This window comes from Ambystoma mexicanum, chromosome 10 (genome assembly GCF_040938575.1).
Source record: "Ambystoma mexicanum isolate Mex_15411 chromosome 10, UKY_AmexF1_1, whole genome shotgun sequence".
NCBI lineage: Eukaryota > Metazoa > Chordata > Amphibia > Caudata > Ambystomatidae > Ambystoma > Ambystoma mexicanum.
The window spans coordinates 921,981,863-921,999,658 of NC_090932.1; the positions used below are offsets into that span (position 1 = coordinate 921,981,863).

Here is a 17,796-nt window from a genome sequence, read left to right on the forward strand (position 1 = left end):
CTGAACCACAAATACTGACTTGTGGAGTCCCTCAAGGGGCATGTCTCTCCCCTTTATTGTTTAATATCTATATCCTCCCCCTCTGTTATGATTTAGAACTTTTTCAAATTTTCTTCTGCAACTATGCAGATGATTTTCAATTGGTCCTTGACATCACGGGCAATCATGATACCGACCAACACCTGGTGGACACGGTGTATCAACTAATAAAAAAGTGGATGTCTACCAACTGGCTCTGCCTAAATGCATCAAAAACCGAGCTTATGCTTTTTGGACCCACCCAGGCACTAACTAAACTGGACCAGGCGTACTCAGGCTTTAGGATTGATGGCAGTGACATAAAAGTCGTGCAGAAAGTTAAAACGCTAGGTACTTACATGGAGAGCAGCTTAGATTGTGATGCTCACGTTACAGCTATTTCTAGGAGCACCAACTACCATCTTAAAGTGCACAGACAGGTTGCCCCACTTATCTCTATCGAAAACCGCACTAAACTTGTGAGAGCTGTCATGTTACCTCGCGTGGATTACTGTAACGCACTTTTATGTGGGGCAAGTAAAGCTGATCTCCTTGAACTTCAGAAAGTACAAAACAAAGCCATCCGTATCATCTTTCAGATGAAAAATTCTGAATCGATCACTGCTGCCAGAATAAAACTTTACTGGCTCCCTGTAGAGGCTCGCATTCAGTTTAAGCTACTTACCATTTGCCATAAATATATTTATGGGTCTGCACCTAGCTACCTGAAAGACGTTATAAATATCTATCAACCCACAAGAAGACTCAGATCAGCTGAAGATCTTCTATTAGCCCACCACCGCGTGAAACGAGCCCGCGGGCTTGGCAGAGCGTTTCATATCCAAGGCGCCAAGGCCTGGAATGCCTTGCCAGCCCCCTTGCGTAAAACCAGGGACCTGCTTGTGTTTCGGAAACTTTTGAAAACTCACCTCTTCTATTAATACGTTTCATTACTGGTGGCTGCCAACTTTTCTCTCTCTCGGCGCCTGGATGCCTAAGGGCTTTGGCGCGGTATAAGAAAAATAACATAACAAAACAGTCGCTGTTTTTGTACACCAACAACAATTTCCTTTCTCGTCTATGAAACCACAGAAATACAGTTCTCAAATTCATTGTCAATGAGTAGACAAAGACCATCCATTAGTGAATAATTCAGATTGTTGTCGCCTCTTCCACACATCTCTCCCTGCTGCCCTTCATACAGTCATTCTCTGCACTCTTAATTACCAAGCATACCATTGATATGTTTTATCTCATTGTCGAAAGGTCTTGAGCATTTTTACTAGAAACATGTTCTGAAACTCTTATCTTATTGAATAGTAAGAACAGCAGAACAAAAAGTATTATTTAAACATTTCATGTGTGCAAAATTTTCCATGCCTACCCCTGAAAATGGCTAGAGCCCCCCACTAGTTACACACCTTAGTTTCACACTTCTTATATCACATACAATGAAAAACATTGTTTATTTGTATTTATTTTTGCGTTTTTAAAGCGCTAACACAGCCCGCGGGCATTGAGGCGCTGTTACAGGAACTGTTTCTTTTTTAGTTGCGTAATTGTTATTTTTTGTCCTAGTTGCGTATTTATAACGTGCTTAAATACCCAGAGATTTCTAAACGCAGACCCGGGGATCGAACCTGTGTTGCTTCATGCCGTCTTGCTTCCAAGGCGAGCATGTTGCCGCTGAGCTATCATCCCGGGACCATTGGGTGAATTTCAAACATTGTTAAAGCTCTCAATCTGGTCGGACAAGTTAGTAGCCCCAGCTCATTCTTCACACAGTCCAAAAAGGGAGACAAAATATTAAAAAACATTTTCCCATTATCTCTAGAGCGGTCATTATCTTCTCGGTGACTAGTATGTGTATTTCCTTCAACAACCACAAAAAAAGAGCAGGAGGATGTTCCTGCTTTTTTCATAGCAACGTTGCGGCCAGCCTCACTGCCATTAGTAATTGTACGAGCAGACATCCTCCATATGCCCAGCGAGGATGTGCCTGCTCAGATTCAGGTCAGAGTAATATAAATAGCAAATCATCTGAAATCATCCGACCTAATATCAGCTTGATTTTAGAATTAACTTAGTTTGACTTTCATGCTGCACACTCCACTCAAACTGCTCTCCTAACACTAATCTCTCTGCTCAATACAATATGTGGTCTTCTATTCTAATTATTATTTTTATTTATTTTTTTATTTTATTTAGTTGTATTACAACTTTTCAAATTTCATTACCATATAAATAACATTAATATACAAAACACAATAATTGTCAATCTTACAAGGCTAAAAGATAACACATTCTAATTATTTTGTATCATTCTGCTGCCTTCAACACTGTCAATCACCCTAGTCTTCTTTGTACGCTCTGCTCACTTGGTTTTTCTGGTCTGGCCCTTCAATGTCTCAAATCCTATCCTTAAATCTCATCTTTCTTCCCGGACCTCCTCTGTCTCTTCGTCAGGTAGCGCCTCTTCTTGTAGCCTGCTCCTCTATTTTCCCCAAGGCTCTGTTTTGGGTCGCCTCATTTCCTCGGTCTATGCAATTCCTTTTGCATCTATTATTGATTCCTTCAATCTTTCCTCTCATTTATAGAAAGACAACTCAGATTTTCTTCTCTTTTTCTTCCTTTTCTGACGGCTCTCCACACCCTTGTCTCTTCCGGTCTACAAGCCATCCAATCCTGGATATCTTGTTGTTACCTTTCTCTCAATCCCTCTAAAACTGAAATTATTTAATTTCCTCCTCTATCCCGCTCTCTGTCATCCTCTACTCACTCAATCTTTTTCTCCCCTTCCCTCACTGCCCATAATGTAGGTGTTAGTTCCGATTCTACATCGTTTTCATCTCTTCAATCTTTGTAAAATCTGTCTGTTTCTCTCCTTTCATGCCACTAAGCGTGTCATCTTCTCTTCTTGACTATTCTTCTGTCATGAACTACAGAACACGCCCCTTTTGGACTTCCTGGTCCTTGTCTCAACAGGGCTTACACTCCCTTGTACTTCCAACATGGCCGTCCACTGTGAAACACCTTCCTCGCTCTACACCTTGGACGTAGCGTGTTCCATTTATAGACCATGCCTCCCGCGGCTCCGCGCGTCTCAATGCTATTGCGAAGTAGCGACCAGACGTGTGCTCCATAGCTCGCGGTATTGTTTCCTTTGCTTCTTCCAGCCTGCCCCTTTCCTAGTCCCTTTCCTTCCCTTCTTGACTTCTGGACTCGTGTGCTAGTTGCACACTCTGTTTATTTCCCGTATTCCTGGATCCTTGCATCCCGGAACTTTGAACGCACGCTGGAGTCGGAAGAGACTTGTGCAGCCTTATTCAAGACTCGATCAGTCCGCAAGAAGGCATCAATCAAGAAATCCAGCAAAGATCGAACTCAGGTGAGAGGGAGGGGAACTCCTTGACATCTTCAGCCCTACTTACCTCTTACCTCACCCCTCTTCAGTCCATCTTTAACTCAATAGATCGTGTTTTCTTTCAACTACCTCCTCATTCTTCCCTCAAGCATCCTATTCTTTCAATCTCCCTTCTACTGTTTGATTCTCTGCTTCACTTTCATTTTCTTTGCATAGTCTTCAAATGTAACTACGGTCTTGATCCTTATTTTTCCTCTCCTATTTCACCCTATTCTCCTTCATGCTCTCTTCGTTCCCAGTATCTTAGCCTTCTTACCTCTTCCAAGCATCCCTGTGCTCTTTTGCAGTTTCTTTAATTCTCACCCTTAGCCCCCAAATTATGGAATAATCTTCCTCCTGGCATCCGTGCTTCAGGTTTTAGGCAGATCCTCATGACAGGGGCAAGGATGTCGAGTGTGTTGGAGATGTGGAGGTGCAGGTTGCAAAGGACAGAGTCGGAGGGAGAGTGAGAGGTGGGGATGGCAGGGGGGAATGAAGGCAGAAGCAAAAGCAATGGCTGACACTTGCTTCAACAGTCGGATGACATAGAAGGAGGCTGGCAGTGCTGGGGGGAGCTAAGATAGAGGGGCAAGGGGCCCCAGGCGGGAGGAAAGGAGAGAGCGTTCAGACCAGGAAAGAGGGGTGGTGGGTGACAGGATCAGAGATAGGGAGCTTGCCAGAAATTAGGGTGTCCAGAGTGTGTCTGGCTGAGTGGGGTGGACCAGAAGGAAGGATAGTGAGAGAGAGGTAGTCACAGAGGGCATGGAACTTTGAGGTGGAAGATTCAAGGGAGTCACTGTGGATATTGAAGTCACCAAGGAAGAGGAATTTGGAAGAAGAGGTTGAGAGGGAGGAGGCAATCAATGCACAAAATTGAGTGCACAGATTTAAAAGCACACCAGAGTATGAAATTACAATAAAGCACTAAAAAGCAGCAAAAATGGAGAGTGCACAGATTTATTGCATTGTTAATAGGACAATGAGGAGCTACTCACGCTCGTTGAAATTCAGGGATACTGAAAATGATCTGCATTACAGTACTGATGTAGCAGCTATTTCCCATGTTCTTTATGCCGGTGTATCCCGGACCAAACATAGGTTTTAACTTCATTCCAGACTCTTGGATCACTTCCCATTCACTTATTCTTGGCATCACCATATTGTCCGTCACCCCGTTCTCTGTCTGAAAGTAAAGACATTACAGTGGTATTATTTCCACAATGTTACAAAACGTACAAATATCAGTAAATGTGCACTACTAGCAGGACAAAACAGCACAGTGTAAATTACGTGCTTTAGTCTTTCTAAATGTGAAAAGGGAAAGTATTGTCTATAGTGTTTGGCTTGTTAAATATCTCATTTATAGTGGTGATTTTTTGCACTCCAGCAATAATTTCAGTGGCTACACAGATGCAGAAAGAATATTTGTACTTTCAAATTTGGATCCACTGCAAAATGAGTCAAGTGGTGGTATGCTCTTCACTGAAACATATTCTGCATACTTATGCATGCAACTTTAAATAGCCTAACAGAAAAAACCTACAAATAGTTTAAATAATTCACTCATTTAAAGAAAAACAATTTAGGTTTTGCCAAGATGATTGTACATCTTCCTTAAGTAATGAAACGCGGATTATCCCACTCCTCCTTGGAAGTTATAGTTATGATCAACTGTTGTCACTCTCATTCCCACCAATAGGGCGGCGTGCTCTGTGGCCTTTCCATTCTTGCACATTGTTTCCAGATGTAAAAGCAGATGGCTATAGTGATCAAGAAGCTTGAAGATCACATTTTAAAATTGTCTGTTGATAAGAATTAATTTTGGGATTATAGCAGTTTTTATGCTTTTTATTCTGAAATTGACATTTCCCAGAACACCTTGCACACTGCTTCAACTCCGCCTGTCTAGGCTAAGAAAGGGATGATGTTACAAAACGAATGCAGGAGTTGGGTGTTAAGAGCTAGCAGGGATCACACCTGTGGCAGGTAATCATTAGCCTTAAAATCCTCAGCTTACTTGAGGTCAGCATTGTCCATTGATGCAGTATGCCGGTTGTGACTGACTATAAATTCCCCTCTCTCCAATGGATGCTCTTGTGATAAGAAGCCAATACACTATTGCCCCTTCATTTTATGGTTCCTTTTGTGGAGGCAGAGGTTGAGGAAAACATCTGAAATTGTTACAGCAGCTGATGGGCACATTGGCCAAATTCTGGTGTAGAACAGGTGCGACCCCCGTCTGTTCTGGAGAAAGCGGGATGGTGGTCCGCTCAGTGGCATCCAGAAGATGCGAACAACATCCTGGGCAGCGGTCAAGTCGGAAATTTGCTTTGTCTGCGCCGCTGAGTACCGCCAATGCAACTTACTCCATTAAGCTGAATTCAATACAGGAGGAACACTTTTCCAGTTCCCTCACAGCCACAATAAACACACACAGGTGTCCCCATTGCGGGAAGGCCAACCAGGGCGGAAGGGTTAGGACCCTCTAAGAAAAATAGGCAGTTTGGCAAGGGTGAGGATGTAAGGAGGAGGCAAGCGAGTTGTAGAGGTTGATAAAAACGGAGTGAGGAGGCTATTGAGGTAAAGCAGAAGAGGGAGGTGGAACAGGCTTCGAGAGACGTGTTTGGAGGGAAAAGGAGGGAAAGGAGGAAAGAACATCATATAGGAGGATTGAAGGAACATTAAATAGGAGGTATGAAGGAGCGAGAATCAGAGGTAATGCTTCCACTCTGTCTGATGGAAGCTTGCCCTACAATGAAGGTGCCAAGCACTGGAGGCAATGGCATCCACACAAACACCCTTGAAAGGATACGGCCACAACCTAAAAATGTGCAACATAATGCTCAAGATGTCCCCAAAACAGTACAAGCAATGAATAATACATAGACCATTTTTCAGAGCTCACAAATTTCCCGTGTCCATGTCCAAGGCGGCCATCCAGTCTTGTTTTTTCTTGTAATTCTGCGACTTGTAGTTTTCCTAAATTGCAAATGGGAAAGAAAAAAATACATGTCCCAGTATCCAAACGGAAAAAAAAGAGAATGGGATGGCCTTCTCATGCCTGGCCACGGGAAACCTGAGAGCTCTATATTCTTAAAGACTGCAAACAAATACGAACCCACAGCATTCTCTTGCTGGACCCAATTGTTTACTCTCTTCTTGATATGGAGCAAAGCTTGCAAGGCTATTTTTTGGACTACGCTTTAGGCGCACGGTTTTAGAAGCTAAGCTCATCCTGTCTGTCCCTGGAAGCCACCACTTTGTCACTTGCATTGTTCCATGGGGGATAGTATGGTCCATACCTAGCACTAGTGGCTGCCCACGGGGTGTAACCCTGGCACCCTTGATTCATCAGTGTGTTCACTTTTTTGCTAGCGCTTTGCCATCGTCGGAGTTAGGGGCTAGTATCAGAGGCCCCTCCCATCAGATCTATCCCAGTCCAAGTCAGGAAGTTTAAGAAAGGGCTATATGCACAGCTGCTCATCTCACAGCTGGTGATGGCCATTTCTAGGCACTCCTGGACATTAACCATAATAGACTGTTTACCCTGTAAGGCTACTTTAGTAGAGCCTCAATCTAATTCTAGACACTGCCAGCCATCTGAGGCCAGAGAGTCTGCAAGTCCCTGTTAAGCCTAGTAAGTTGCCATGGAGTAATGGCTTATTGAAAAAGAGTGCTGGGTTAAGGGCTTCATCCCATTGGCTAGGAAAATGTCTTCCACACTAGGCTACACCCAATAGCCTACTCTGAACTGATAAAGGTGTGGCCTATATCCATGCTAGATACCACCAATATCTCCCAAAGGTCTATTCAGTGCCGGGCCAGGACAGAGTTTGGATACTGCCATAACGTAGCTACCTCACCTTTACTCATTTGGACACCCTGGCTACAGGCCCTTTGCATCTCCAGCTTGAGAACTGTGTACCCCTCTGCCATCAGCCCACAATCCCTGGCCACCCGCAAAGCCTCTTATGTTAAGCCTGCCTGTATCTGCATTGATGAGAAGCACGCATTGGTAGTAAACCAAATTTTCAATATTTGCCAATTAGCTCCGGCCCCCCGAGTGCTGATGTGGCAAACAAACCTAACTGAGCCGAGGTTAAACCATACAATGCACTCTTCACATCTGGTTACTCTGGAAATAAAGCGATTTAAACTCACTTGAAATGTTATGGCTTACCATGTGCATCTGAAGCATATCAATTCCAAAATGGGCCAGGTGCTTGGCTATGTGTGGGTCGAGAACCGCCTCCTCTTCCTCAAATGAATACACATCTACAAAGACACAAGAGACAGACATCCAGTCACCCGGAGAGCTACAGGAATACAAGCTACTGATGTGCCCAGTGCAAGAAGCGCCTTCGCTGGTGCACTGCATACGGACCCCTTGCTCCGGCGCGCTAATTGCACTTTTTCACTTTTTCACATCCGCTACTCTTTATAATATCCACTGAATACTAACACCCACCTTACATTGTACAGTTCACTGCACCCGATAATGCCTCAGGGTAAAACAGTGCATTTCACGCACATTGCTCAGTGTAACATTACACACACATCCTAATAAGCGGTGGGTAGCCTAACTCTTTAAAGCAAACTGTGTACCTACATACACCTTTCGCACTGGACCTCTACAGGCAATATTTCCTGTATGCCGCTCTGCATACTTGCTCTGCTGGCTTGGTGTGCACACTCACTCATTGCTACTCACACTGCCATGCAACTCATGCTGCCCGTCCTTACACCTCACCTTGCTGCAGAAATGCGTCCCAATTCATATCCTCACATTAGAACGTGCAACACACGCATGCATATGCAAACCTCATGCACTTCAATCTCACTCTGCACATCACCAATCCCAATTCTGCATAGCTCCGACTGGACATGTTTTGACATCAAGATCTACACTTCACATTCCCACAAACCATGGGAAACCCTAGTATTTTAATTTCTCCAACTTAAACCGTGCTTCCAAACTAATCATAACCATTATTTTTTTCATGTTCAGTCACTTGGCCTGTGCAAGGATATGATGCAGTATATGCGATCAGAAATAGAACATGTTTTTACACACACATTTTGACCTCTGAAATGAACAAACCTACAAAACGTATCAATAATCAGGGCGGGTCGGTGCTATGAAATGTGAAAATAGCAGGGGCACGAGGGAAGATTATCCAGGGGTTTGAAGGTTTAACTAAGGCGCATTTAGGAGGGAAGGCATATCATGAACAAATGTGAAAAGATAAGGGCAAGGATTTTTCAAGAGAGGAATTCAGGGGAAAAGTAAAAAAAATATGAAGGGATGAAGGTATTCAACTTTGGCCAGTGATCTATAGATACCAGAAAATGTATGGGGTGAAAAACATCAAACAAAGTTCAAGACATTTTTTTTAAAAAGGGTGAATTTAAAGTGAAAAGGAAAACCTCATTTCTGATACATTTCTCTATATGATGATAACAAGGTAGCATGTGGACCCTCCAAATGCTCATTTTATTTGCAGAACATTAAATTGATCAGAAGTAAACCTCTCCAACAACTGTTTCAGTCCCTAGATTTGGTTTGTGGACCAAACCACTTTGAACTATGCACATCCTATTCATGTCTTGGGACTGCTTTCTGGGGATGAGACGTATATCCAACAAGGATATGGGTATCTGGACTATATTTCTACCTTTGCTATCTACCGCCTCTCCAGGACCACATGGATAGCCTTTTGGAGTTTTTCATATTCTGAAAAGTCCTCCTTATACTGTGGTTTTCACAGATGACACCTCAAGCCATATTTTTTCTGCACTCTATATTCAACTTCAGGGCCCATTTGTGTTCAAGAAATAATATGTCTGGATAGCTGAGCAGTTCGCTTCCCTTCCACACGTTTTCAGCACGGGGTAAGGAGGCACGAGCTTCGCGCACACTCCGGCATGAGGATACAGTTCAAAGCATAGATATCAGGGCCTTTTGCAAAGCCTTCTTTCCAGTAACAGTCTCTTACTGCAGAGGGCCGGTCGTAACAAACAAGCACCAAAGTTCCTTTCTTCTCAGGATTTTTCACATGTACACATTCTCGTTTCCAATATTAATCATTGGTCTCCCTCCTTCCGGCCTGGACCCCTTTTTATCACAATGTTCACAATAGTCCTCCCTCGTTTGGGCTCGGTTCGGGCTCGGATCCCTTTAGCACAATGTTCACATTTGGTCTCCCTCATTCAGGCTTGGACCACGCAATCTCACTTTCCACCTTTTCCTTGACATCAATTTCGAACACTTTCGAATGTGCAATGGGTTTTGCTTAAACCGTTGCAGAACCACTTCGATTCACCTCACACAATGTTCTTACTTTCGTTTCTGCCATTTCTTGGCTGGATACTTGTACAGAGACCTTTCGATTGGGCACCCACGTGGCACCGGACCACTCCGTCATTAGTATTATATCTTTCTTCCGTAAATGTTCAAACATCCATCAGCAAATAAGCTTTCCTCACGTCTTTCATCACACATGTTTCAATCTTTGTTCTTGTTCTCTTTATACCATGTTGCTGCTTGTAACCTTGACTTCAACATAGACCGGTCTTGTATCAGTCTCCCCAACTCACTGGTTGTGTTGATCTCTCAGGCGCCACTTTAATCTTGGAGCCAAGAAGGGTACAACAGCGTTTGCTGATCCTCCCCGACTCGGTCAGCCGCGCAGGAGGGCCCGGGTATTTCTGAACCACAATACAGGATTCTGTAGTTTGATTTTCGTGCCTTATGCTTTCAGATTTGCAGGGTTCTGGGCAGTTAACGGTTTCTCGATGAAAGGGTCATGGGCATCTCCCTACTTGCATACCCTTCTTGGTTTGCTGTTTTTCTTCCCTCGTTCAGCTGCCGTCGGAAAAGTACTGTTCATTTGTGTACTTTGCCTCGCTCAGAGTGTGCTCTCGTGCTCTGCCTTTTATCTGTGTGGGGAAGTTTAATGGAAGTCAGGTGTGAATGATTACCATTAATTGCCTGACAATAGTACCGGAACATGTCAGGTACAGGGCTCGGGTGGGAGTGTTTTCTCCCAGAGCAGGCTGTCCATGTGAAAGTGTTCATGCAGCAAAAGGGGGGTGGTGTAGGGTTTCCATGTATCCTACATGGTAGGATGGGGTAAAGGTTCTACAGGGGGAGGGATACTGCATCTCGCCATCCGGTGTCCCACTCCCCATGTGATCCTCCCGCACTGGTCCACCCCCAGGGTCTGGATCCAAAGACAATGTCTGTACCCATGCCACCTGGGAGAGAAAGAGATCCACAGGGACTAGCGGATGAGACACCTTCCGGTTTCTCACATACCCTTCCCCTATGCGATGTAGACATCTGTTTCACAGGGAAACCGGAAAAGGAAATAGAAGTTCCCCTGTACTTTGCCAATTCAGTGTTCCACAATGAAACAGTAGGGTTGCAGGTCTAAGGACCATCACATGACTCGAGGGAGGGATAGAATCCTTTAGTTGGCGTATCCATACTAAAGGTGAGTGGTCTGTTATAAGGGGGAACTTCCATCCTAAAAGATAGTATCTTAGATGGGTGATGGCCCATTTGAGGGCAAACTCCAACACAGCGTCCCACTCCCACTCCCCGAAGACCCCCTCAACCAGGTGATCCTCCCGCACTGGTCCACCCCCAGGGTCTGTATCCAAAGGCGATGGCCGTGCCCTGGCCACCTGAGGGATAGAGCCACAGGGACTAGCGGGTGAGACTCCTTCTGGTTTCTCACAATAAGGAGAAATGTTCTTTTATTTTTCCCATGGGGTAGCTTTTTCCACACTCTTCCTACTCTCACTTTTCTGTTACGTGCCCCCTCTCCTGAATTACCATTTTAGTGCTGACCTGTATGTGCTTGTCCAATGTCTGTGCTAGTCCATTCAATTTCAATGATGGTTAGCTGCTTCTTTGTCTCAGCCAGGATTACATCAAAAGAATACTCAGAAAAGAATCTGGATATTGGTTGATGTACAAACAAAGGATTCGTTGGGACCAGATTATCAAAGATTTGCAATGGAGCCGTTAAGGTAATGTATGCGAGCATTATTTATGTGCACCTGGTGTGCCTTATATCCGATTCCACTCCACAAAGCCCAAAGCCTAAAACTGGAACAAATTGTCTGGAGAGATGCCCTTGAGCAAATCTTTGTGAAATCACCTTTGCATGTGAGCTTCTCAAAGGTGCTCCAAGCATCTCCAGATATGCTCTAGTTTCAGGCTTTGTGAATCAGGTGTAAGGTAGCAGGTGCAAATCTGAGAAGCTCCTTGTGTTCTCTATTGCAAATCTTTGCAAATCAGGTCCTTGGTTTTCAATTTTGTTAAGAATATTCATCCTGCCTAGTTTGAAACATCATTCTGTAAGGTTACTGATAACACAGATAGTTTGAAATCATAGCCCAAGTTATCAAGCAAGATTTATTTTCTTCCCTTTAACACTTTCCAGTGAGTTATCTTTCAATTTGTGACTTATTGATTATATAATCGCACTTCAAAACTCACAGCGAATCCTGTCCTCATGATCCACACTACACATTCTTTTGTTAAGAAAAAATATACTGCAATTGCTTTTCAGATCTACTTATATGGTTTATAGTGTACTTAAATAGAAACCAAAATAGCTTTGTCAATTTGTATTTTTACATTTTGAATCCCCAATATGAAGATTCTAGATGCACCCAATGTTCTAACGAAAATTTACATTTTCACATGTTCATTTCAGTAATACTGGATGTTCCAGAGAATATTTGCTCTAACAATAACTAACAAAGCCCAAATCACACCATGAAGTATTGATATCCATAGTAGGTCTGTGGGCTCCAACATACAGTCATGTAAATGACAAAACAATTTCAAAAGTTTTTAAGGTGTGTCGAGAGTAGAACTTTTGCGACGCTATATGATGAACTAAAATTTATTGAATCAGATAACATGCCTTTTACCTTTCAACCTTGTATGTATTAAATATGACAATCAAAAATTGCTAAATATTTGACTCATTGTTACGTAAAAGAAATCCCTTCACCACTGTGTAATTTAATCTTTTTATACATTTTCTGAATTGGGTCATTTGTAAAATCCAGCACACAAATGGCCAACAGAGAAGTCACAACTTGGCATTCCAGATCTATTAGAGAGGAACACAAATAGGTCGTATTTGGTCCAGGAGGATAGCTCAGGGGCAACACGTTTGTCTTGAAAGCAAGACAAGGCAGAGCAACACAGGTTTGAATCCTGTCCCGTGGGTAAAGATTGGTATCCGTATTAAGCGTGTTATAAAAGATGAATTAATTTTAAATTTGGACTAAGTAAAAACATTTCAAACTTATTCTGAGTGCTTCCAGTGTGAATTGTTGATTCTGAATGATACTCCATTAGCCATAACATCAACTAATTGGCATTGGGCTAATAGGCTCTGAGTTTTGGTTGAAATATCGTAATGTGAGGTTTTATTTTCAAGGGCAATATTTGACTTTTGGTAGTATATTGCACATTTAAAACCCAATTCAGATTTACCCTTAATTCGGAGTAATAAGCAGTAACTATGCAATATTTTTCTAATGTACACTATAACAGATAAGAGATTAAATGAACCTGTATATCTCTAAAAGGGGGATACCAAACCCATCTCCCAAATTATCGGAGTAGTTCTCTTTTTTAATTCTCCACATGTATAATTACATATTTACCTTTTTAATCTTGCCCATAGCAATCTTTTTTATTTAAGCATTTTTGACACATGCAAGGGCTCATTATCGCCAGTTGATGCCCAACCAAGTTATTGTCCTGAGGCAAAGCTGGGCCAAATAAGTTTGGAAAGGTCATCATCTCATATTACAATTCCACCGTCCTCCTGAGCAGGCTGTAATGCCAGACTTTTACTCCCTTTTTTTCTCCTTCAAGCTTTGTGTTCGAATGAAAAAACAGACGGGGGGGGGGGAATGAAATCGGCCTCTGAGAAAGTGACACTTAAGGACACTGTTGATGCTGGTGTAGAAGAAATAATATTGGAGGTGACCAACGCAGCTTGTTGATGGCATAGAGATCCAAGGAGAGAGATGGCATCATGAGACAGTTAAGGGCGGGGTAACTGGGTTGGAGGATGGGAAAAATGTGGTAAGGAGCTAAGACAGGCTCAGTCAGAATGATCGAGATGTGGTCTCTAGCAAGAGTTTTAATCTGCAATCCAAGAATTTTAAGTGGCTTGGGCACAGTCTATAATGGTCGCTGCCTGGTCATTCCTTTTAAATAGTTTCAAGTGCAAGTCAGATGCTCTAACTGATCAACACTCTGCAGTGTTTATAACAAGGTCCTTGCTCTAACGGGAAGACAGTATCTGGTATCAAATCACTACTGGCCCGTCAGGTGAGTTATTTCCACAGTCCAACCGGTGTGTTCCAGAAGCAGACTTCAGGCATATTAAGTCAGTAGTGAAATAAATTGGCGCACTACCATGCTGGTGAATGTTATACACAACATACGTTTTGCAAGTGTTACATTTTAAGTACTCTAAAACATCAAGTATTATTCACTTTAATATGATCCTCGTAAATATTAGAGGCAACTCATTGCAAAGGTTCACCATTTTAATTTCCTTTCAGCTGTAAATAAAAAGTTACGTTGTGAGTACTCACCTGCACCATCAGGTGTGATTGTTCCTAGTCTCACTGCTAAGGGATAACCCATCTGTTTGTGATGTTCCAGGGCATGTCCATTCCCCCCACGGCCATCAAAGAACCATCTCCCACACAGAACAGCGCCATCCGTCAGGTTTAGCCAAAGATTCTCCCGCATTTCACATTTTGCACACTTCCAGCCGCTAAACCAAAGAAAAAGCAAATGGCTGTATATTAGCTGGAAACCCATCATTGAACATATAAATACACTGTAACGGATCTCAAACAGGCTCATGAACAGGTGCTGGGAGCTTATTGATGGCAATGGCATCGCACACACTACAATAAAGCAATTCTAGGGAGTACCTAGGGTGCAGCCAGAAAAGTGGCACTGGGGCACCATTTTGGCCAAACAGCAGATCAGCAACATTGTAAGGAGGGATGGAGTGCCGAAATGGCACTTCACTTGTGGTGGTAGAAACCCTTGCACGTTCCTGCAGTCAACAACATGTATTTTATTTCTTTTCTTACATTTTTCAGGGCTGTTCCATCACTGTGCCCTTTGACAACCTAATCTCCTTTCATAGGAAGACTTAATCCTTTTCGAATGAATGGTGTACCACTCACCAACTGTCCAGATGGTTGGCATTACTGACTTAGTTCCCTTCAAAATGTCTCTACTAAAGCAATTTGTCCAATAACATTCATTTTGCAAGCGAGTTGTGCGAAGGCATCATGAAGCAAGACACAGACAACAGGCTTAAAGGTCAAAATAAAATACTTTATTAAAGCAAATGTCAGGATGGTATGAGGCCTAACTTGCCCTATGCTAAGATGGGATTTCCCTACCTGAATGCAACTAAGGAAAGTGTGAGTCAATGAGTTCAACTTAAAAGTCTGTGTCCAAAGCCTATACTTGCCCTCACAACTAAAGCAAAACAATGTGTAGGGCTGTCAATAATAAAATAAATATTATTTAACTCAAAGTTCAAAGCTTTTTCCAGCTTGCAGCTCCCTTTCAGCTCCCCTTCCCCAAATCTAAGATAGTTGCACAAAAGTCTGAAGATTACCTTTCGAAAAGAGCAAGCTGACAAAGTTCCAAACAATCCTCGGGGTTCCTTTCCCCAAGTTCCAAGCAATATAGTTCAAACAGAAAAAGGTTGTGAGGCTCCATTCTCAAGACAACAAATGTAGTTCCTCAAGTCTCAGGGTTCCCTTCCCTAGACTTTAACTTCATCGCAATATCCTTGGTTTTCAGCATTCAGAGCTCACTGATCTAGGTGCAGTTGTCAGACCAAACGGTCCCCCACACAGGTCACCCAACCAGGATCCCTGGGCTCTTCAGCCCACAAAGGTTATTTAGTACTCGCTCCTGAGCACCAAATCACCTTCACTCAGTTCCTCTTTATCGGCCTCTAGGTTTTATATGCTGATTTACACTCCTCTGGCTTCTCTTTGTCAGCCTCGTGGCTCTGCCATCACGTGTCACACACCACTTGCAAGTCTTTGGCCTTGCTGCACTGCATTCACTCATAAAAGTTCACTCTGAGGTTATTTTGTTCGCACCCCACCTTCTTATGACTCTGTCACACTTGCACCCTTTTCTAAAAAGAAATTTCACATGGGCACCTTGGCTGTTAGCTTTATTCCTTGGCCCATAACATTTTATTCCATTCCGCATTCAGCATTCTTAACTTCAGGGCTTCATTTAATTTGGCGTTCAATATGCATTCATGCAGTTCATTTTTTAAGTTTCCATTCGGTTCGGTATTCAATATACATTTGTTTTACTTAAGTTTAAGTTTCCAACAACCAGAGACTTTTTTTAAAACGTTCTCTCTGAGACATGCAATCACTGCGATACAAAGTATTCCTTCTCAAACTTCAACAATCGAAACGTTCTTGCCAATGCACTCGCATAACAAGTTATACCGGGTTTCTCATCCGTCAGAAGCTCAGTGGTCCCATTGATAATTTCCACAGCAGCGCCGAGCACACAAACCTCTGCTTCTGATGTTTGGGGTCCAACTTCGGTCTCTTGGACACTCCTGTGTCTGCTCACCAACACAGGAGAAAGAGCACTTTCGTTCAAAGGGAAAAGGGTGCCCTCTCCACACGGCTCCCTTCTCTGCTTTCAGTCTGCTGAAAGGAGCCCAAGCTCTTATGCCACGCTTCGTGAGACCACCTCTCTCTGCAGTCTCCAGCGTCTCGGTCTTCTGTAAACAGCAGACCGACTGACAGCAGATCCGTCTAAAGGCTTGCCTCCTCTGCAACAAGGTCCCCTGCTGGTCTCCCCCACACAGACCTCCCTGTTGCTCCTTGTGGTGTTCTCCGATTTTCAGTTTATACACCTGCAACCCTTTAACAGGTTTAAGATGTGCTTTCCCCAATTGAGCTTGCCTGATTCTAGAGAACATGCCTGACCTTCACAACACCCTACAGGCATCCCCCTCATCCCAGTACCAAAGTGGTTTAATGGCATAGTGTTCATCACTCTTTGTTTCATCTTTCTCCTCTCAGTACTGTTAAGTGTCACATGAGGAAAATGAGGGGAGCCGGCTTACAATAACCGATAAGTCAGGGAAGGGTTAGATTGGTCCTCAATAGGGAAAGGGGGATAACATGTCTCAGCTGTGTGCACCCCACTCCCAATCCCTATGGACCCTCCTCCCAGGTGATCCTCCCTCGCTTCTCCACCCCCAGGATCAGGATCCAAGAGCAATGGACTTTCCCTGGCCACGTGAGAGGAGGATGCAGGGGGGTTTACGAGTGAGAATACCCTCAGGTTTCTCATAATTGGTCCTCCATTTTGTTACAATAAGTCAATTTAAAGGTTGCAAGAAGCGGATACGTCTTGTAGTGGCTTCAGCGTCTTCAGGTGTAACTCAAGACCTGACTAACATTGGAACATCAATGTCCTTCAGGCCATCTGTCTCCGGAGGATAGCTCAGCGGCAACATGCTTGCCTTGGAAGCAAGACGACACAGAGAAACACAGGTTCGATCCCCGGGTCAGCGCTTAGAAACCTCCGAGTATTAAGCATATTATAAATAACCTATCATATCATATCAAAAATGTTTCCAATATTCCAAATTTACCACCAGTTCAAGCTAAGCTTGCACGATAGAAGTAACTTATGGCTGTGGGGTACATTTACCAGCCCCAACAGAAGTTCCCTTCATCACAAAACCACATTTCAACATTCACCCAAAAACGGCTGTGTTGTGTTCTCCTTGGCACATGTTTGGCGAGCTTTGAACACTGCAACCCCAGAGGTTTGGCTTCAAATCAAGCACAAGAAAGTGACCTGCATTCAAGACCGCATTGCACTTTGTTCCTCTTTTCATTTAAACACCACAAAGTTTTGCTCCATAAAACACAGCCCTGCATATGTATGTCATCTGATTGCCATAAAGAAAGGCAATGCTTCCCAGAACGACATTGTTTTCATTAATAAAGTCCATGAAGAGCAAAGAATTCTGTTTCAGTCCACACGGCTATGATTTACTTTTAAAATTAACAAGCGCACACAAATTACTGCAAAGGAAAGCAAAAGCATGTCTCTCTCTCTCTTGCCTCATATCAATTACAAAGAAACTCTTTGCAGCATGTATTTGTGTCCAGAAACTGACAGAATCGTTAAAAGCCTTCCATAAAGTGAATTCAAAAGTAACTGTGTGCGGCAGAAACCGCATTTGTGAAATTAACATGAAAGAAAATGAACACACAGGTAAATCTGCTTTTGCAAAGCA

The 17,796-nt window shown here is 43.2% G+C and overlaps 1 protein-coding gene across 2 annotated transcripts in view; it reads right to left on the reverse strand.

The window, feature by feature from the left end:
• USP13 (ubiquitin specific peptidase 13) overlaps positions 1-17,796 on the reverse strand; it is a 748,772-nt gene that overhangs the window by 351,116 nt on the left and 379,860 nt on the right. For both annotated transcript variants that reach the window (XM_069618675.1, XM_069618676.1), the window contains exons 6-8: positions 14,063-14,247; positions 7,602-7,696; positions 4,417-4,604 (exon numbers count right to left, since the gene is read on the reverse strand). In XM_069618675.1, coding sequence (XP_069474776.1) covers positions 4,417-4,604; positions 7,602-7,696; positions 14,063-14,247 — 468 coding nt within the window. The remainder of the gene's footprint in view (positions 1-4,416; positions 4,605-7,601; positions 7,697-14,062; positions 14,248-17,796) is intronic.